Here is a 23,234-nt window from a genome sequence, read left to right on the forward strand (position 1 = left end):
CAAACAAAAGTATTTTCACCTCTGCAAGTGACATGAAAGGAGAATTTTGGCAATGCCCACTCCAGAAGACTTAAAATCATGCCTTTCTTACCCCCCCCCCCATCTTGTGCCTTTTTGCAGATCTTGAGCAAATTTGCCAAGACCTGTCTACAATTGTAGTTCAGCTGCAGCTCACTTGTATTGACCTTGTTTTCTATGATACCTGCTATTCTAATATTATTGATCCTAACCCTATTTTGCCACTTACGCTTCTAATACTAATGATATCTATATTGATGGTTGTTTGAGTGACAAACTATGACCAAAAGTCACTCACACACACGGCTTCCAACTCAAAAACTTAAAGCAGAGTAGTATGATCTTTGGTCTTTATGACAGCCTCAACCAACATGGGCATACTTTCTTCTCCTTCTGCTTGCTTCCAATAGGTGTCAGCCAAAATTCACTTAGATTCCTCCTGAAAGACAACTAATATGGCCACAGCCTAATCAAGCACTCCAATTTGTCCTAATTATGCATTCAACAAGATTAAGAGTCCATACTTTTAGCTGGCCAGTCCAACTTTCTTGATATCACTGTCCAGAAACCAGTCCTGAATAAATCTCACTACAAGAAATAACACATTTGTTGTGCTGATACTGACAGTGTACACTTCAAAAATATCTAAAGTAGTAATGGATTTCATGGTTTCAGAAACTACTACTAATGCAACAAGTATGAACCAGCAGAAACAGCTGCATACCATAAGACAATCATGCTTCATGTTCAAGAAGAAATACACTGTAAAAAGGAAGTGCTCACCTAGAAATGTCCACATCCAAATGCACTACTGTAATTAAACACCATGTAGTAAGATTCACTACTCCATAGCAGCTTCTGCCACTGTTTTGGAGTCTATAAACACAGGAAACAACACCTCTCCCAACTGTTTGCATCAGTGAATGTAATACTGAACTTACATGCAGTTGCCCTACCATCAAACCCAAGACAATGCAGATGGTTTACGTACAGATGGTTTATGTACTGATAGATGTTCCCGTGACCTCTTGGACCTGCTCTATTACATTTGCAGTAGACAACATGTGTGTGATCCACAAATTACCCTCTTTATGGCTCATCAAAACATTCTATGAGTTTGAGGGCATCTACACCTTTTTATATTGAGCTATCACCTAACATCTTACAACTAATAACATCTACTAAAGTGGATATTCAGAGGTTCAGATGAGTCACTATTATACATATAGAAAGGTTACTGGTGTGACATATTGGACGATTGTTTTCTGCAGCAGCATGTTCAAGAGGCAACCAGAGAGAGAGTAATACTCTTGATCTGGTTATCAGCAGTGATCATTCATGTATTAAGAATTTGCAGATAAAGGAACCACTAGGTGGCAGTGATCACAGTGTACTGATGTGGGATTTACTTAAAGATATAATTACCATCAGGGGTAAAGGAAAGGGTTTTTGCTTCTGTAAAGGTGAGTACAGTGGTCTCAGAAAGTTTTAAAATTCTGTACAGTGGGATAAACTGACCATGTTACCAACAGTAAATTCTAAGTGGGAAGCATTCAAGGAATTAATTTAATTCAAGAAATAAAAGTTTCATACCTATTAAGAAATATTGTTCAAGGTTTAGGCCTAAATGGTTATCAAATGAACTAATGAGACTCGTAACAGAGAAGAAAAATGCATGGGATGCATATAAATTATCAAGCAATTCAGAAGCCTATGGCAGATATAAGCTAGTCTGTAATCAGGTCACAAAGGAGGTTAGGCAGGCAAAGGCAGATTACGAGAAATCCTTGGCAAAAGATGCTAAGAAAAACAGCAAGGATTTCTTTACTTATATAAACTCTAAAAGGAAGGGGATGAATCTGATTGGTCCACTTGACATCGATGGTTCGACTGTTGATGATCCTGCTCAGATAGCAAACAAACTGAATGAGTATTTTGCATCTACATTCACACATGAGGAATTATTAAGGTTTGAAAATGGCAGAAGGTTATCAAATTGTAGCAGGATAATACTTAATGATTTTGTAATAACTGAGAGCAAAGTGGAGGAGAAATTGTTGAAGTTAAACATAAGAAAAGCACCTGGGGTGGATAGGATCTATCCAGTTATATTAAAGGAGGTGGCAAAGCAACTAAGCAAACCCTTAGCCATAATTATGAGAGCATCATTGGACTCAGGAGAGGTTCCCACGGACTGGAGATGTACAAATGTATCCCCAATTCACAAAAGGGGATTGAAGGGTGACACGAGTAATTACAGACCAGTTAGTTTAACTTCTGTTCCGGGTAAAATAATGGAGTCACTGGTTAAAGATGCATTGCAGGATCATCTAGACTGACTGCAGCAATAATTCAGACACAGCATGGGTTTGTTAAGGGAAAGTCTTGTCTGACAAATTTAATAGGATATTATGATGTGGTTACAAAGGAACTGGATGCAAAAAATAATTTTGATATCATATATTTGGATTTCAGGAAAGCTTTTGACACTGTTGCGCATGAAAGACTATTGTACAAATTGGAGCAGAATGGTATTAAGGGTAAGTTGCTACAATGGATAAAAGGATGGTTAAGTGGGAGAAGACAGAGGGTGGTAATCAATGGGTGCTGCTCTTCGTGGACTAATGTATATCAGGCTTAATGTCGAAGTTTGCAGATGATACAAAGGTCGGCAGGGTTGTTAATGACAGTAATGGCAATGTGCTACTGCAACAGGATCTAGATCATTTGGGCAGATGGGCTAAGAAGTGGCAACTGAAGTTTAACCTTGACAAATGCAAAGTACTGCATATGGGTAGAAGTAACCCCAGAGAAACGTACCAACTGTGTGGTACTACACTTAAGGTGATAGAAAATGAAAAAGACCTGGGAGTAATTGTGCAGTCAGATATGAAGTTTTCTGAGCAATGCAGACAGGCTGCCAGGGCAGGTCATGGGGTTTTGTCAATGATACATAGGAATTTTTCTAGCAGGGAAAAGGAGGTGATTATCCCTCTGTATAAGGCAATGGTCAGGCCATGCCTTGAGTACTGCGGGTCTGGAGGCCTCATTTTAGGAAGGCTGTAGATTTACTTGAGCGTGTACAGAGAAGGGCAACAAGATTGGTGAGGGGAATGAAGGGATCCTCTTACCAAGAGAGGCTTAAGTTCTGCAAATTGCAGTGGCTAAAGACTAGGCACCTGCGCAGTGATCTGATTGAGGTGTATAAGGCCTTGAATGGGTTGAGCACGGTGAATTCTGATGGGATCCTTCAACTTGTTCAGATTACAAACCTAAGGGGGCATAACTTGAAATTAAGAAAAGACAGATGTAGAATAGATGTGTGGAAATTTGCCTTTAACCAGCAGGTGGTTAATTGCTGGAACAAACTTCCACATGTCGTTGTGGAAGTCGATAGGTTGAATAAATTTAAGGAGGAACTGGACAGGCATTTGGAGAGAATGGCGTGATTTTTTTTTTTTTTTTTTTCTTTGGCTGATGCTGCATAAGCTCATACACATGCTTTCTTGCATCACATGCCACTACTACTACATCCAATCACAATCCCACAATAAAAGTCTACATTCCAATCTATGAAATATTCACTGCTCTTTATGGACTAATAACATTTGTCCATGAAGAGCAGTGTCCATTGATTAAACTGGTCTACAAGGTTTTGCTAACATGGCTGAAAGTAAGCATTTTTTGTTAATTTGTATATGCTGATTACAAATACAGTAAAAAGTTTCTATCATGTCACATTTTTTAGAAAAATGCAAGAACAGTTTAAAATAGCTTCAAAATCAACGAAATTGCCCAACATTGCACTCTGTACCTTCCCAGTTGAATTTAATGTAACAAAAGAGACATATGTGTTGTTTAATGGTGTACTTATAACTCTTTTTAGTTTTATGGCCCTGAGGAGTGGCCGCTCTGAGTGATATTGCTATAATCCTTATTGCATAGCACGTTTGGGCCCTACTATATTTCCAGCAGCCAGGCACCTCGGTGAAAGACAACTTGTTTACAAGCTGTCTTTAGCCCTTAAATATAAATTTTTAGGGTTAGTTTCAATTTGTAAGATCTAATGGTAGGTTGTGGCTTTTTAAAGTTCTGTTTGGGTCTAGTGAAAACCTGTGAAACTGAGCAAAAACGTCATGCATGCATTAATTCGGCAAAGTTTTTGCTATGCTTGTGTACAATTTACAGTGAAGTCACAACATCAATCAATCACACACCGGAACTCCCTATTCCTCCACCTAATTGTGAAGAAATCACTATTCCAGAAGAAGAGCAAGAGTTATGAGATCCCATACCTGCCCTCTCACTGTCTGCCAATCCTAGTTACAATCCTGAAATGACAAAATGCAAACACAACCAACCCACACTTAATTGAGCAAAGTGAACTTAATGATTTGATTAGGGATTTAAATCTTTCAAAGCAACAGGCTGAGCTATTAGGATTTAGGTTGCAACAGCAGAATTTGCTGGAAAAAAACAATGATTTCTGTGTTTAGAAACCGAAACGAAAAGTCTGCGGGTTATTATCAAATGGAAGATTCTCTGTGTCTGCAAAGATGTAAATGGACTGATGGATGAACTAGGGCTTGAACATCCCAAAGAATGGAAATTATTCATTGATTCTTCTAAACTCAGTTTAAAAGCAGTTTTCCTACACAATGGTAATAGCAAACCATCAAGTCCCGGTGACTATGAAAGAAACCTATGATGGCATGTCATTGCTATGAAATGCCTTAAACTATAAGAAATATTGTTGGAATCTGTAGTGATTTAAAAATAATCGCTTTGTTGCTTGGACTACATGGTGGTTTTAGTAAGTACTAAGTATCATGAAGGAATGGCCCATCAGAGAAGAATATGTTCCAGGGAAACTCGGCATCAATGCAGGCCTTTAGTGAAATCTGAAATGGTGCTTCTCCAGCCTCTGCACATTAAGCTGGATCTTAAAAATTTTTTGTAAAAACTGTAAACAAAAATAGTGAAGGTTTTGAATACTTAGAAGCCCAGTTTCCAAAAATTAGTGATGCAAAGTTGAAGGAGAGAATATTCGTAGGCCCACAAATTGGATGGCTTTTAAAGGATGAAATCTGTGATACTAAACTTAACGTCACTGAATTAGCTGCATGAAAATCCTTCAGAGGCTGTTGTTAGTGGGTTTTTAGGGAATAAAAAAATAGAGAACTATAAAGAGTTGATAGAAGAATTGTTGAATAACTATCAAAAATTAGGATGGCGAATTTCACTGAAGATACACTTCCTATATTCGCACCTGGACTACTTTCCGGACAACTTAGGATCTGTCAGTGATGAGCAGAGGGGAAACGATTCCACCAAGGTATCCACACAATGAAGCAGAGGTATCAAGGATGATGGGATCCAGCAATGATGGGTGACTATCACTGGTTTCTGATAAGGAAGGACCATTCTGCTCATAAGAGGGAAAAAAAGCTGTAAGTAGTACAATTTTCTTTTTTTGCCACCACTTTTGTGGGTTAATTGCTTACTTCAATCCAAAGAGATGTTTATAAATTTTAAATATTTTATCCATTTGGAATGTCTACTGGTCGTCATTTCAATTTCAAGCAATCAATTTACAAGAAAAGTAGTCAAGTACATTTAGATAAATAAAAATTCACAATTTTTGGAAAAAAAAGCACAAAGCCATAAAATGAAAATGTGATGTGTTACGAACTTTCTACTGTCATTTTCGTTTTCAGCACATACAATTTGGTCAAAATCAGTTGATTTTGTTCACGTTATCGAAAAAAAGTTTAAAATTATTCGCTAGTGTTACCACTCTGTCTTCTCCCACTCAATCATCCCTTTATCAAAAGCAGCAACATGCCCTTAATGCCACACACCTCCAACTTGTACAGCAATGTCAAAGGCTTAACTAAAATCCAAGTACAAACATGGTATCAAAATTATTTTTTGCATCCAGTTCCTTCGTGACTACAACGTAGTATACAATCAAACTGGTCAGATACAATTTCACCTTAACAAACCCATTCGGTGTCTGAACTGCAGACTAGACTGTCTGGATGACAAGATGAAAGAAGATATATGTTGACATTAGACTTGAACTTTTGTAGATTGCAATTTTCAGAAAATATGTATGAAAGAAGGTGAGTTTGAAGTTGGATAGTAAAAGGATGTTGACTGATTGTGACACGTGTTTGGACAGCTTTGGAAGGAAGAGAGAGAGAGAGAGAGAGAGAGAGAGAGAGAGAGAGAGAGAGAGAGAGAGAGAGCAAGCAGGAATTAAAGAAGCCAATTCAGCAGAACAGTGCCCATGGAAGTATCTACAGAAAAGGCATGCAGCAGAAACAGAATGTCTACGAGACAGAGTAGAGAGAAAATGTTACAGATGAGTCTTAATGAACCTAAATACCCTCCTTTGAATGGAATCTAGAAGCCTAAGAACAACATTCCATGGTAGAGCAGATTTGCAATTTGTACAGAGTGAACAGCTGTTTGGAAGAAAAGTAACAGAGAGAAAGAGCTTTTTTTTTTTTTTTTTTTAGGAGCATTAGCAACTAAGGCCATATTGCTCCAGAGATATACAGTGGTTATTCCCTGACCTTTCCGCATTCTCCATATTTGGTGGTCACAGGCTCGAACCCTGGTCTAATCAAGAAGTGTGTGCTACGCACTGCTGCTCCTGCCCATGGAGGTGCTGAGAGAAAGAGAAAATCCAGTTTTTTAAATACAGAGGAAGCAATATTTGTTATGTGCTGATACCAAGAGAGACAGAAAGATTAGAAGTTATGGCAATCCCCAATAGAGACATATGATCTTGCCTAAAAACCAGTGTCATCAAAGATAAGCATAGGAGCTGAAGAATCCTTTTCGCAAGATATCAGACAGGACTGTAAGGTGCTTATGCCAAGAGACAGAGATTAGATGTCAGCTTACGCCTCAAAGCAGATGTATGATCTTTCTGAAGCGAGTGTGACAAAAGATAAGCCTCGGAGCAGAAAATCCATCAAAGATAAGAAGTTATGGCAATCCCCAATAGAAACATATGATCTTGCCTAGAAATCGGTGTCATCAAAGAGCAGAATCATGGAATCAGAAGAATCCTTTTTGCAAGATATCAGACATGGCTGAGTTTTAGAAGGATTTGAATCAACTAATCCGTCAAAATCCATCAAAGATAAGAACTTATGGCAATCCCCAATAGAAACATATGATCTTGCCTAGAAATCAGTGTCATCAAAGAGCAGAATCATAGAATCAGAAGAATCTTTTTTGCAAGATATCAGACATGGCTGAGTTTTAGAAGGATTTGAATCAACTAAGTTATCTTTGCCCCACTGGAAAACAGCATTTAAGGAATTGGTAGTGGATACTCGAGAAATTGAAGCTGTTTGTGCAGGGTGAAGTTTCTCAAACTGGATGGTGGAATGCAATGTGCTATCATCAGCATAACTATAGATAGGATTTCTGGTCAATGGAAGAAAGCCATAATATACAAGAGGAAAAGAGTTGGAGAAAGAACTGAACCTTGGGGAACACCCGCATTAGTGGAAGAGTCAGAAGACAGAGAGCCATCTACCATCACCTGCAGTGAGCAGTCAGAGAGAAAACTGGATACCCAATTACAAAAAACAGTTGGCAAACCATAAGATGGAAGCTTATTTAGAATACCTTCATGCCAAACATGATCAAAAGCCTTTGAAATGACAAGAGCAACTGCTTGTGTTTCACCGAAATTCTATCCATTGAATTAGTCTATAAATGGGTAACATAAGCCAGAATACCACCAGTGGATCGACACTGATGGAATCCACACTGGCGATCGTTGATCAGACGGAAGGATTCTAGGTAGTTTAAGAGTTGGCAGTTAATTGATTTCTCCATTACTTTAGAAAGAATAGAAGTAACTGTAATGGGACGATAATTGGATGAGAGCGATTTGTCACCCTTTTTAGGAACTGGCTGGATGTGTGCAAATTTCAAAGCTGAAGGAAAAATACCTTTGGAATAAGAAAATGAAAAATGTAACAGAACAGGAGCAAAAGGGGCTCAACATCTGGTGAGTATGGGCTTGACACACCCAGGGTCCTGAGCTGGATATCATCATTCTTCTCTTTCTTGGCGATTCCTCTCTACTTCTCTCTCAGGATAACTCAGAAAATTTTTTGGGTGGTGCAGCATAAGCCTCAGGCTTTCTTGCACTATAATGGCTAATAATAATAAGTTCAGGAGCACAGGTTTTTAGAACAAGTGGAGAAAATCATCAGGAGTTGGATCAGCAAATCATCAGCATCAGCAAAATCCTGATATTCTTTTGATGGAACACAGTCAACACTGAGTAGTGTGTATTGGGAATGGTAGAAGGTGGTTTACAAAGATCGTTGATACAGGAGTTGGAATAAAAAAAAAAAGGATGCTAGCAGGTCATCTTTATTCTTGGCTGAAGTGGCAATAGATCCATCTGGTTTTGACAGATGGATCTATTGGGAACAGAGATGGGCAAAAGTTGCAGCCAATTGTTTTGGCAAGAGGCTAGAATGCTTGCCTACCACATGGACAAATTTTCTACTCAGCCTGTTCGAAATTCAGTTTGGACTGATTAATAAATGCTTTACAATTGTTGCGAGCTTCAGTGTAGTCAGAAAATGAATTTGAAGATTTGGAAACAAGTCAATTTCGACACACAACATTCTCTCGAACAGCATTAGACATTTACTGGAAAACTAAGGTTTAGATGAAGGAGATCAGATTTTAAAGTAGAGTGTGGAATAAAGGATTCCATCCCTACAAGGATAATTTCACTGACACAATCTGAGCAAACATTGACATCAGAAATTTTGAAACAGTAATCCAAGAAAAATAAATTTTGTAGCTCATCCCATTTTGCATTCTTGTAATGCCAAACAAGACATCGGAAATGGCCACGAGACAAAAGTTCCATTGGTGAAAAGACTATCTCCAAGTTGTGATCTCAGGTGTCTAGAGGACCACTCACCTCGAGCGTGTAATTAGAAGGGTTGTTTGTAAGAAATAAATTAAGCATGTTCGCTGCGTGGTTAGGATTGTCTGGTTTTCTGGTAGGTAAATGAACAATCTGTGCGAGGTGATTAGTAATTTCAAAAGCCAACTACACAGCGAAGAATGAAACGAATTATATTGGGAATCAGACTGTTAGGTAAGAAGAGAAACATATGGATTGGGCAGCAAACTCAAGTAAAGGACATTGTAATCAAAACTAAAGAACTAAAATGGTCTTGGGCAGGACATATAGCTTGAAGACATGATAGCAGATGGACTAAGCAAATAACAGAATGGTACCCAAGAGAAGCTTTTTTTTTTTTTTTTTTTTTTTACCCAAGAGGAGCTAGAAGAAAACCTAGAAGACAACATCGGAGATGGATAGATGAAATTCGTGAGTTTGTGGGTAGTAAATGGATGGCCATTGCGCATAACGGAAGGAGCTGGAAAGTTCAAGAGAGGCCTTTGTCCTGCAGCAGATTGAAAATGGCTGATGATGTCACACAGATATAAGCAGTGCAGAATTGCAATTTGGGGAGTACAAGTACACAGGAAGGGAGGAGGCGTTATGCTGCGAGTTAAGAAACAAAATCTAAGGAAGTGCATCCAGTTAATGCTGGTGGACAATGCAATGTTGAGTCTGTTTGGTGTGACATAAGCACGGGAAAAGAAAAATGAGAGTAGGTGTGCGTTTTGGCCTAATGAATCCGATTAGTATAATGAGCAATTGTGTAGAGAAATAGAGTGGGCCAGTAAATCAGAGTGTCTTATAATGGGGGATTTTAATTTCCCAAAGATTGACTTGAATTTGTGGGTTGGTCACTCATACACTAGCAAGGCTTTTGTCGGATTTATTGGATGATTGTTTTCTACAGCAGCATATTCAGGAGACAACTAGAGGGAGTAATACTCTTGATCTGATTACAGTAGTGATTCTTCATGCATTAAAAATCTGCAGATAAAGGAACCACTAGGAGGCAGTGATCACAGTGTGCTGAAGTGCGATTTACTCTAAGAGGCAACTACCATCGGGTAAAGGGAAGGGTTTTTGCTTTCGTAAATGTGACTACGGTGGTCTGAGATGGTATTTAAATTCTATACAGTGGGACCAACTGATGATGTCACCAACAGCAAATTCAACATGGGAAGCATTCAAAGAATTAATCTTGTAAGTTACTATGCTTTTCATACCAACAAAGAAATATTGTTCAAGATTTAGGGTTAAATCGATGTCAGATGAACTAATTAGACATGTGACAGAGAAGAAAAATGCATGGGATACATATAAATTAACAAGTGACAAGGAAGCCTATGATAGATATAAGCTGGTCTGTAACCAAGTCACAAAGGAGGTTAGGCAGGCAAAGGCAAATTACAAGAAATCTTCGGCAAAGAAAAACGGCAGAGTTCTTTACTTATGTAAACTTGGTTTAGTTTGTTTTTTGTTTTTTTTAAGGAGCATTAGCAACTAAGGCCACATTGCTCTGTGGGAATATGCGATGGTCATTTCCTGACCTTTCCGCATCCTCCGTATTTGGTGGTCACGGGCTCAAACACCGGTATAATCAAGAAGCGTGTGCTAGGCACTGCTGCTCCTGCCCACCTGCCTACGGAGACTTGTGTAAACTCTAAAAGGATGGGGATGAATCAGATTGGTCCACTTCACATCGATGGTTTAACTGTTGATGATCCCGCTCAGTTCGCTAACAAACTAAATTAATATTTCGCATCTACATTCACACATGAGGAGTTATTCAGGGAGGGGAATGCCAGAGGTGTATTAAACTCTGACAGTAAGCTAGATAATCTTGTAATAACTGAGAGTAAATTTGAGGAGAAATTATTGAAGATAAACATAACAAATGCACCTGGGGTGGATGGAAACTATCCAGTTATATTAAAAGAGGCAGCAAAGGAAATAAGCAAACCCTTAGCTTATGAGAGCTTCCTTGGACTCAGGGGAGGTACCCATGGACTGGAGATGTGCAAATGTGACCCCAATCCACAAAGGAGGATCACGGGGAGATGCATGTAATTACATACCTGTTAGTATAACTTCTGTATCAGGAAAATAAATGGAGGCACTGGTTAATGAAGCATTGCAGGATCATCTAGAAAAGACTTCAGTTATAGCTCGAACACAGCATTGATTTCTTAAGGGGAAGTCTTGTCTGACCAATTTGATTCGATATTATGATGTAATCACAAAGGAACTGGATGCAAAGAATAATTTTGATATCATAAATTTGGATCTTAGAAAGGCTTTTGATACTGTTGCACATGGAAGACTGCTGCACAAATTAGATCAGTGTGGCACTGGAGGCAAATTGTTGCTATAGATAAAGGGATGGTTGAGTGGGAGCAGACAGAAAGTGGTAATCAATGGACACTGCTCTTTGTGGACTAATTTTAATAGTGAAGTCCCCTAGGGTTCAGTGTTGGGTCCATTGTTGTTTTCTGTATTCATTAATGATATTGATGATGGTATATCAGGTTATTTGTTATTGTTATTTGGTTTTTAGGAGCATTAGCAACTAAGGCCATATTGCTCCGGGATATGCGGTGGTCATTCCCTGACCTTTCCGCATCCTCCGTATTTGGTGGTAACAGGCTCTAACCCCGGTCTAATCAAGAAGCGTGTACTACGCAATGCTGCTCCTTCCCACTTGGCTACGGAGACGCCAAAAAATTGGAATCAAGCATAAATCCTAAGTCTAGTATAAACACTGTGACCTCCCTTGTTTCTTTACCTGGTGGATCACGTTAACCTTCTGTTATGTTTTAACCCTGAGTCGCGACACTGCTTTCGCCCAGAGCTGCCTTCCGGTATATCAGGTTTAATTTCCAAGTTTGCAGATGACACGAAGGTTGGTAGGGTTGTTAATTACACTAATGAGAGTACACTGCTGCAACAGGATCTTGAAAAGTTGAGCAGATGGGCTGAGAGGTCGCAACTGAAGTTTAACATTGACAAATGTAAAGTACTGCATATGGGAAGCAGTACCCCAGAGTAACTGTGTAGTACTACACTGACAGTGGTAAAGAGTGAAAAGGACCTGTGGGTAATTGTGCAGGCAGATATGAAGTTTTCTGAGCAGTGCAGACTGTCTGCAAGAGTAGCTCTCGGTATCTTGTAACGATGTACAGGAATTTTTATAGCAAGAATAAGGAAGTGATTATCCCCTTGTATAAGGCAATGGTCAGGTAACACCTTGAATACTGTATACATGTGTGGAGGCCTCATTTTAAGGATGTAGGGCTGTTGGAACAAGTATAGAGAAGGGCAGCAAGATTAGTGAATGGAACAAAGGGTTGTTCTTACAAAGAAAGACAAGTTTTGCAATTACAGTGTCTGGAGGCTAGGCACCTGCAAGGTGATCTGACAATGCTGATGGGATTCTTCCCCTTGCTCAGAATAATTGCCTGAGAGGGCATAAATTCAAATTAAGGAAAGACAGAAGTTGTAGGATGGATGTGCCAAAGTTTGCCTTTAGCCAGCGGGTGGTTGATTGCTAGAACAAACTTCCATCTGTCATTGTAGAAGTTGATAGCTTAAATAGATTCAAGGCAGAACTAGCCAAACATTTAGAGCGAGTGGATGGGTGAAATAAGATTTTTTTTTTTTTTTGGATGATGCTATATAAGCTTGCTTTCTTGCAACATTAAAAATTTTAATTTTCTGTTCATACTCCGGCACAACAACCAAGTCAGTAGAGTTTACAATAAATCATCAAAACAAATATTTATCGTATTTAGCAGTCACAGGCTTGAACCCCGGCCGATTCAAGGAAAGCGTGCTAAGCACTCTCGCTCCTAACCACTCGGCTATGTCACGCCTAATTATGTGCCTTTTCTAATGCTTATTAGGGCTATAACACACTTCTGCCAATTTTGCTTTCCCAGCACTTGTCACAACAAACTGACTCAGCATTGCACTGTCCATCCATGTCAACTGGTTGCACTTCCTTAGATTTTAAGTGTTTCTCAACTAACAGCATTACCCGTCCTCCCTTTCTATATGCATTGTACAAAAAAAATTCCAATTCCACATTCTTTATCACTGTGTAGTAGTAGTAGTGGCATGTGATGCAAGAAAGCTTGTGTATGAGCTTATGCAGTATCAGCCAAAAAAAAAATCACACCATTCCGTCCAAATGCCTGTCCAGTTCCTCCTTAAATTTATTCAACCTATCAACTTCCACAATGACAGATGGAACTTTGTTCCAGCAATTAACCACCCGCTGGCTAAAGGCAAATTTCCGCACATACATCTGTCTTTACTTAATTTGAATTTATGCCCCCTTAGGTTCGTAATCTGAACAAGTGGAAGGATCCCATCAGAATTCAGCGTGCTCAACGAATTCAAGGCCTTATACACCTCAATCAGATCACTGCGCAGGTGCCTAGTCTCCAGCCACTGCAATTTGCAGAACTTAAGCCTCTCTTGGTAAGAGGATCCCTTCATTACCCTCACCAATCTTGTTGCCCTTCTCTGTACACGCTCAAGTAAATTTACATCCTTCCTAAAATGAGGCCTCCAGACCTGTACGCAGTACTCAAGGCGTGGCCTGACCATTGCCTTATACAGAGGGACAATCACCTTTTCCCTGCTTGTAAAATTCCTATATATCATTGACAAAACCCCATGACCTGGCCTGGCAGCCTGTCTGCATTGCTCAGAAAACTTCATATCTGACTGCACAATTACTCCCAGGTCTTTTTCATTTTCTACCACCTTAAGTGTAGTACCACACAGTTGGTACATTTCTCTGGGGTTACTTCTACCCATATGCAGTACGTTACATTTGTCAAGGTTAAACTTCAGTTGCCACTTCTTAGCCCATCTGCCCAAATTATCTAGATCCTGTTGCAGTAGCACACTGCCATTACTGTCATTAACATCCCTGCCAACCTTTGTATCATCTGGAAACTTCGACATTAAGCCTGATATACCTTCATCAATATCATTGATAAATATACAAAACAACAGTGGACCCAACACCGAACCCTGTGGGACTCCACTAATAACATTAGTCCACGAAGAGCAGCACCCATTGATTACCACCCTCTGTCTTCTTCCACTTAGCATTAGCATTAGTAGAGGCATTTGATGCAAGAAAGCAAGCTTATGCAGCATCAGCCAAAAAAAAAAAAAAAAAAAAAAAGTAACATAAATAAATAAAAATAACCACTTCCACTTCACCCCTCTGTTCGTTCGAAATACCTGTCCAGCTGAGCCTTAAACTTATTTAGGCTATCAACTTCCACGACAAGGGATGGAAGTCTGTTCCACCCACCAACCACCCGCTGGCTAAAGGCAAATTTCCGCACATCTATCCTACATCTGTCTTTCCTCAATTTGAATTTATGCCCTCTCAGGTGATTTTTCTGAGCTAGAGGAAGAATCCCATCAGCATTGAGCATGCTCAAACCATTCAAGGCTTTGTACACCTCTATCAGATCACCCCGCTGGTGCCTAGTTTCCAGACACTGTAATTTGCAAAACTTAAGCCTTTCTTCGTAAGAGAACCCCTTTGTCCCATTCGTAAGAGAACCCCTTTGTCCCATTCACCAATCTAGTTGCCCTTCTCTGTACTCGTTCCAGCAGCTCTACATCCTTCCTGAAATGAGGCCTCCAGGCCTGTATACAGTACTCTAGGTGTGGCCTGACCATTGCCTTATACAAGGGAATAATCACCTCCTTATCCCTGCTAGAAAAATTCCTATATATCATTGACAATACACCATGAGCTACTCTTGCAGCTCGTCTGCACTGCTCAGAGAACTTCATATCTGCCTGCACCACCACCCCCAGGTCCCTTTCATTCTCTACCACTGTCAGTGTAGTACCACAGAGTTGATACGTTGCTCTGGGGTTGCTGTTTCCCATATGTAGTACTTTACATTTGTCAATGTTAAACTTCATTTGCCACCTCGAAGCCCATCTGCTCAACCTTTCCAAATCCTGTTGCAGCAGCATAGTGTCAGTAGTGTCCTTGACAACCCTGCCAACCTTCGTATCGTCTGCAAACTTGGACATTAAGCCTGATATACCATCATCAATATCATTTATAAATACAGAAAACAATAAAGGCCCCAATATTGAACCCTGAGGGACTCCACTAATAACATTAGTCCACGATGAGCAGTGTCCATTGATTACCACTCTCTGTCTTCTCCCCCTCAACCACCCCTTTATCCATAGCAGCAACTTGCCTCCAATGCCACACTGCTCCAATTTGTGCAGCAGTCTTCCATGTGCAACAGTATCAAAAGCCTTTCTAAGATCCAAGTATATAATATCAAAGTTATTCCCTGCATCCAGTTCTTTTGTGACTGCATCATAGTATCCAATCAAATTGGTCAGGCAAGACTTCCCCTTAACAAAACCATGCTGTGTCCTAGCTATAACTGAAGTCTTGTCTAGATGATCCTGCAGTGCTTCTTTCACCAGTGCCTCCATTAATTTTCCGGGAACAGAAGTTAAACTCACAGGTCTATAATTACTTGTGTCAGCCTTTGATCCCCCTTTGTGAATTGGGGTCACATTTGCACATCTCCAGTCAATGGGTACCTCCCCTGAGTCCAAGGAAGCTCTCATAATTATGGCTAAGGGTTTGCTTACCTCCTTTGCTGCCTCCTTTAATATAACTGGATAGATCCCATCCACCCCAGGTGCCTTTCTTGTGTTTATCTTCAACAATTTCTCCTCCACTTTGCTCTCAGTTATTACAAGATTCTCTAGCTTACTGCTAGAGTTGAATACACCTCTGGCATTCCCCTCGCTGAATAACTCCTCATGTGTGAATGTCGATGCAAAATATTCATTTAGTTTGTTAGCTACCCGAGCAGGGTCATCAACAGTTGACCCATCGATCTCAAGTGGACCAATCTGATTCATCCCCTTCCTTCTAGAGTTTACATAAGTAAAGAACTCTTTGCTGTTTTTCTTCGCATCCCTTGCCAAGGATCTCTCGTAATCTGCCTTCGCCTGCCTAACCTCCTTTGTAACTTGGTTACAGATCAACTTGTATCTATCATAGGCGTCCGTGTCACGTGTTAATTTGTATGTATCCCATGCATTTTTCTTCTCTGCCATATGCCTCATTAGTTCATCTGACAACCATTTAGGCCTAAACCTTGAACAATATTTCTTAGTTGGTATGTAAAGCCTAGTAGCTTCCACGATAAGTTCTTTGAATGCTTCCCATTTTGAATTTGCTGTTGGCAATATCATCAGTTGATGCCACTGTATAGAATTTAAATACTGTCTCAGTCCATTGTAGTCGCCTTTACGAAAGCAATACCCCTTCCCTTTACCCCTAATGGTAGTTACCTCTTTGAGTAACTCCCACTTCAGCACACTGTGATCACTGCCACCAAGTGGTTCATTTATCTGCAGATTCTTAATGCATGAAGAATCACTACTGATAATCAAATCAAGAGTATTACTCCCTCTAGTTGCCTCCCGAACATGCTGATGTAGAAAACAATCATCCAATAAATCCACAAAAGCCTTGCTACTGTGTGAGTGACCAGCCCCCAAATTCCAGTCAATATCTGGGAAATTAAAATCCCCCATTATAAGACTCTCTGATTTACTGGCCCACTCTATTTCTCCGAACAGTTTCTTATTATACTCATCAGAGTCATTAGGCCTATAGCACACTCCTACTCTCAATTTTGATCTCCCAATGCTTATGTCACACCAAACTGACTCGACACTGCACTGTCCAGCGATGTCGACTGGCTTCACTTCCTTGGATTTTATGTGTTTTTTAACTAATAGCATAACCCCTCCTCCCTTCCTATCCTGTCTATCCTTTCTGTAGACATTGTACTCCCCAAATTCCAGTTCTGCATTTCTTATATCTGTGTGACACCACGTCTCTGAAATCCCCACAATATCTGCCTTTGATGTTTTGAGCAATACCTCAAATTCATCAAATTTATTTACTAAACTCCTAGCATTGGTGTACACACAAGTATACATGCACCTGTTCTTTTTCTTAGCTACCCTAACACAACCCATGTGTTTACTTGTACCCCAATGATTCCCAGCAGTCTCTGAAATATCCTGCATCTTATTTTCCAGGCTGCGGCTCATTCCAATAGAAACTTAACCATCCTTTTATCCATTGTAGCAACTTACCCTTAATACCATTCTGCTCCAATTTGTACAATAGTCTTCCATGCGCAACAGTGTCAAAAGCTTTCCTGAAATCCAAATATATGATATCAAAATTATTTTTTGCCTCCAGTTCCTTTGTAACCACATCATAATATTCTATCAAATTTGTCAGACAAGACTTTTCCTTAACAAACCCATGCTGTGTCTGAATTATTGCTGCAGTCTTGTCTAAATGATCCTGCAATGCATCTTTAACCGTGACAGCATGTCTCTTATTACCCAACAATATCCACCTTCGATGTCTTCACCAGCATCCCAAATTCATCAAATTTATTTACTATAATCTTAGCAGTGGTGTGCATGCAAGTACATGTGCACCTATTCTTACTCAGTTATCCTAAAACAGCCCACATATTTCCTTATTCCATGATAACTCCTTGAACTTCGTTGGCATTTAAATTGTACTTTTAACTAAATACATATACCGACTTAGATTACAAACGTAACATAATAAATTAATACATAACTGATACGGAAGTTATATAAAGGGAACACGGAGATAATTAATACTTGACACTAAAAAATATATATCCCGTCATAACTGTGTTGGGAGATAATTTAGGGTTATAAACTGAAATTGAAATTTTATTTAAATTAAAAGAAACATGACTCAGACCAGAGCAGCAAAACAAAAGGCTCAAGCTAATGGAAGTGCTGTGGCTCAGAGGAGAACTGAGGGGGGCAGTTGCCTTCTGAATCACAGCCTTCTAAAATGCACAGCTTGCATGATGTTTGTGGAGCATCAGGTACAGGACATGATATTGCCATGGGGGATGTCTTTGTCTGTGCGCGATGCAAGGAGTGTATCGAAATCAGGCAACAACTCAGCGTTCTTATGGGCCTATATGAGAGCTTGAAGGACAGGGTGGATGCCCTCGAAGGAACTAAATTGAGGGGCCCATCAAGCTCTCAGCTGCCCACATCAATGCCAGAGCTTGCACTTGGTCGTCGCGCAACACAGCGGCAACCCCCAAGGCAGAATGCGCTGGTCCCAAAGGAACTAGTAGTTGTTGGTGACTCTATTGTCAGGGAAACGGGGAACATGCTTTGTAAAAAGGATAGGTGGAACAGGACCAGGGTATGTCTGCCAGGGGCAAAGGTTGATGATGTTGTAGAGCAGATATCATCTTTTAAGGGCATAAAAGGTGATATAGTTGTACACGTTGGCACTAATGATATCAAGAGTAGGAGACCGGCAGAATTGCTTAACAAGTACAGGTCACTGTTAAAAAAAAGCCGTGAAATAGAGTTAAATTTGAAAGTGTCTGCAATTCTGCCCAGACACGATAGGAGGGAGTATATGATGAGAGCCTTGTCGATCGATTCCGCCCTGGAAAGATTGTGCAAGGCTCAAGGGGTAGAATTTTTTTTCAGCTTAGACTGTACTTGTTAACAGGAGAGATTGCTTCTACAGGGATGGGATACACTTAAATAGAAAGGGTGCAAGAATATTTGCTGATGCTATCGAGGCAGTGTTAGGTGGGTCGGAAAACTGCTAGCTTGGGGGGAGACAAAGACAAATAGATTAACAGTAGCCACTGGCAGAGGTTAAAGAGATTCTTGCACTGCTTCTATTGGAATGAGCAGAAGCCTGAAAAACAAGATGCAGAATATTTCAGAGACTGCCGGGAGTCATTGCGGTACAAGTAAACACATGCGTTGTGTTAGGGTAGCTAAGAAAAGAAATAGGTGCATGTATACTTGCGTGTACACCAATGCTAGGAGTTTAGTAAATAAATTTGATTTATTGCTCAAAACATCAAAGGCAGATATTGTTGGGATATCAGAGACATGGTGTCACACAGATATACGGAATGCAGAACTGGAATTTGGGGAGTACAACGTCTACAGAAAGGATAGACAGGATAGGAAGGGAGGAAGGGTTATGCTATTAGTTAAGAAATACATAAAATCCAAGGAAGTGAAGCCAGTGGACATTGCTGGACAGTGCAGTGTTGAGTCAGTTTGGTGTGACATAAGCATTGGGAGATCAAAATTGAGAGTAGGAGTGTGCTATAGGCCTAATGACTCTGATGAGTATAATAAGATACTGTACAGGGAAATAGAGTAGGCCAGTAAATCAGAGAGTCTTATAATGGGAGATTTTAATTTCCCAGATATTGACTGGAATTTGGGGGCTGGTCACTCACACACTACCAAGGTTTTTGTGGATTTATTGGATGATTGTTTTCTACATCAGCACGTTCAGGAGGCAACTAGAGGGAAGAATACTCTTGATTTGATTATCAGCAGTGATTCTTCATGCATTACGAATCTGCAGATAAATGAACCACTGGGTGGCAGTGATGACAGTGTGCTGAGGTGGGATTTGCTCAAAGAGGTAACTGCCATTAGGGGTAAAGGGAAGGGTTATTGCTTTCGTAAAGGCGACTACGATGGACTGAGACAGTATTTAAATTCTATACAGTGGGACCAACTGATGATGTTACCAACAGCAAATGCAAAATGGGAAGCATTCAAAGAACTTATCTTGGAAGCTACTAGGCTATACATACCAACTAAGAAATATTGTTCAAGGTTTAGGCCTAAATGGATGTCAGATAAACTGATGAGGCATATGGCAGAGAAGAAACATGCATGGGATACATACAAATTAACACATGACACAGAAGCCTATGATAGATACAAGTTGATCTGTAACCAAGTTACAAAGGAGGTTAGGCAGGCGAAGGTAGATTACGAGAAATCTTTGGCAAGGGATGCAAAGAAAAACAGCAAAGAGTTCTTTACTTATGTAAACTCTAGAAGGAAGGGGATGAATCAGATTGATCCACTTGATATCGATGGGTCAACTGTTGATGATCCTGCTCAGGTAGCTAACAAACTAAATGAATATTTTGCATCGACATTCACACATGAGGAGTTATTTAGCGAGGGGAAAGCCAGAGGTGTATTCAACTCTAGCAGTAAGCTAGAGAATCTTGTAATAACTGAGAGTAAAGTGGAGGAGAAACTGTTGAAGATAAACACAAGAAAGGCACCTGGGGTGGATGGGATCTATCCATTTATATTGAAGGAGGCAGCAAAGGAAGCAAGCAAACCCTTAGCCATAATTATGAGAGCTTCCTTGGACTCAGGGGAGGTACCCACAGACTGGAGATGTGCAAATGTCACCCCAATTCACAAAGGAGGATCAAAGGCTGACACAAGTAATTATAGACCTGTGAGTTTAACTTCTGTTCCAGGAAAATTAATGGAGGCACTAGTTAAAGAAGCACTGCAATATCATTTAGACAAGACTTCAGTTATAGCTCGGACACAGCATGGTTTTGTTAAGGGGAAGTCTTGCCTGACCAATTTGATTGGATACTATGATGCAGTCACAAAGGAACTGGATGCAGGGAATAACTTTGATATTATATACTTGGATCTTAGAAAGGCTTTTGATACTGTTGCACATGGAAGACTGCTGCACAAATTGGAGCAGTGTGGCATTGGAGGCAAATTGCTACTGTGGATAAAGGGGTGGCTGAGGGGGAGAAGACAGAGAGTGGTAATCAATGGACACTGCTCGTCGTGGACTAATGTTATTAGTGGAGTCCCTCAGGGCTCAGTGTTGGGTCCATTATTGTTTTCTGTATTCATAAATGATATTGATGAGGGTATATCAAGCTTTATGTCGAAGTTTGCAGACGATACAAAGGTAGGCAGGGTTGTCAAGGACACTACTGACACTATGCTGCTGCAACAGGATCTGGAAAGATTGAGCAGATGGGCTGAGAGGTGGCAAATGAAGTTTAACATTGACAAATGTAAAGTACCACACATGGGAAACAGCAACCCCAGAGCAATGTATCAACTGTGTGGTACTACACTGACAGTGGTAGAGAATGAAAGGGACCTGGGGGTGGTTGTGCAGGCAAATATGAAGTTCTCTGAGCAGTGCAGACGCGCTGCAAGAGTAGCTCATGGTGTATTGTCAATGATATATAGGAATTTTTCTAACAGGGATAAGGAGGTGATTATTCCCTTGTATAAGGCAATGGTCAGGCCACACCTAGAGTACTGTATACAGGTCTGGAGGCCTCATTTCAAGAAGGATGTAGAGCTGCTGGAACGAGTACAGAGAAGGGCAACAAGATTAGTGAATGGAACAAAGGGGTGCTCTTATGAAGAAAGGCTTAAGTTTTGCAAATTACAGTGTCTGGAGACTAGGCACCAGCGATGTGATCTGATAGGTGTATAAAACCTTGAATGGTTTGAGCATGCTCAATGCTGATGGGATTCTTCCTCTCACTCAGAATAATCACCTGAGAGGGCTGTTGTTGTTGTTGTTGTTTTTTGGTTTTTAGGAGCATTAGCAACTAAGGCCACATTGCTCCGGGAATATGCGGTGGTCATTCCCTGACCTTTCCGCATCCTCCGTATTTGGTGGTGACGGGCGCGAACCCCGGTCTAATCAAGAAGCGTGTGTAATGCACTGCTGCCCCCTCCCACCTGGCTACGGAGGCACCCCTGAGAGGGTATAAATTCAAATTGAGGAAAGACAGATGTAGGATAGACGTGCAGAAATTTGCCTTTAGCCAGCGAGTGGTTGGTTGGTGGAACAGACTTCCAACCCTTGTCGTGGAAGTTGATAGCCTAAATAAGTTTAAGGCTCAGCTAGACAGATATTTTGAACGAACAGGGGGGTGAAGTCGAAGTGGTTTTTTTTTTTTTTTGGCTGATGCTGCATAAGCTTGCTTTCTTGCATCAAATGCCTCTACTAATGCTAATGCTAACTCTCAGCTATCCTGGAATTCCCCAGCACCTTTGTTTCCAGGCTGCTGCTCATTCCACTAGCAGTGCAAATATCAATTGCACTTTTTCCTTGCATTTATCCCTTATCTGTACATTATCTCAAACAACATGCTTAAATTATGTGCAAATGACAGAAATAAATCTGAATTAATAACTTGTAGTGTGGAATGCCCATTTTTCTTATTACGCTTAATATGGCTTGTGGAATTTAACGGCGCTCCAGCTAATCGGATTGATTTAAAATTACGGAAGAAAAACAGTGCCACAATGATACCGAAATCTCAGAGAAACACTGTATACATTAGCCACAATGATACCGAAATCTCAGAGTAACACTGTATGCATTAGTTTCAATGCACATTTTAATTTTTATATAATAGTTTGACAGCAATATGGTACACCTTAGCATAATCCTTTACATGTGTCTAATTTTTATTTTTATAAAATTAAAAGATTAAATATTGCCATTTCCCCCACGTCTATTAAATTCTCATTCTTTGCCACCCATTGGCAACAGCTGCGTGAGTAGCCAGCAAGGAAATAAAAATACCTTCTGATGAATCATTTTGCTGAGTCTGCGTTACTGGTAAAAGCACAGTACTAGTCGCTTCGCTCCAAGAAAATACTGACACAGGCGGCTGAAGTAGCAAAGAAGCCGACGTTTGCTTGTAACCATTCTTTTCTTTACTTTCCATATTCAATCCAAATCAACCTAACACGTCTAAGAAAAAAAAAATAGAATTAAACTACTGTTATATGACACAGTGGTCATTAAGAGAGATACTCCAGCGCCCTCTTTCAAAAACGTGGTTTCCAACTTTATTTTTGGAATGTGCAACTTCCCCTGTTCACTCCAGTTAACTTCAGTTCGTTTAGAAATACATTATTACCAACACCCTTTGGCATCCCTCATATTGTGGATATAACTTCGCAACTGTGATGGCATATTGCATTACCAGGGTACCTGCCCACCCACTAATGCAAAGTGTTTGACAAATGCAAAGTACTGCATATGGGTAGAAGTAACCCCAGAGAAACGTACCAACTGTGTGCTACTATACTTAAGGTGGTAGAAAATGAAAAAGACCTGGGAGTAATTGTGCAGTCAGATATGACGTTCTCTGAGCAATGTAGACAGGCTGCCAGGGCAGGTCATGGGGTTTTGTCAATGATATATAGGAATTTTGCTAGCAGGGAAAAGGAGGTGATTATCCCTCTGTATAAGGCAATGGTCAGGCCACGCCTTGAGTACTGCGTACAGGTCTGG

At 40.2% G+C, this 23,234-nt stretch overlaps 1 protein-coding gene across 1 annotated transcript in view; it reads right to left on the reverse strand.

Annotated features, from left to right (window-relative positions):
* The window catches only part of PAPLA1 (Phosphatidic Acid Phospholipase A1), a 334,165-nt gene extending 311,451 nt beyond the window's left edge, over window positions 1-22,714 (reverse strand). Inside the window, exon 1 of the mRNA XM_090384561.1 lies at window positions 22,518-22,714. Within this exon, the coding sequence (XP_090240687.1) occupies window positions 22,518-22,662 (145 nt within the window). The 5' untranslated portion in view covers window positions 22,663-22,714. The remainder of the gene's footprint in view (window positions 1-22,517) is intronic.
* Between the last annotated feature and the right edge of the window lie 520 nt (window positions 22,715-23,234).

This window comes from Mastigoproctus giganteus, chromosome 11 (assembly GCF_048544385.1).
Source record: "Mastigoproctus giganteus isolate SK-2022 chromosome 11, ASM4854438v1, whole genome shotgun sequence".
Lineage (NCBI taxonomy): Eukaryota > Metazoa > Arthropoda > Arachnida > Uropygi > Thelyphonidae > Mastigoproctus > Mastigoproctus giganteus.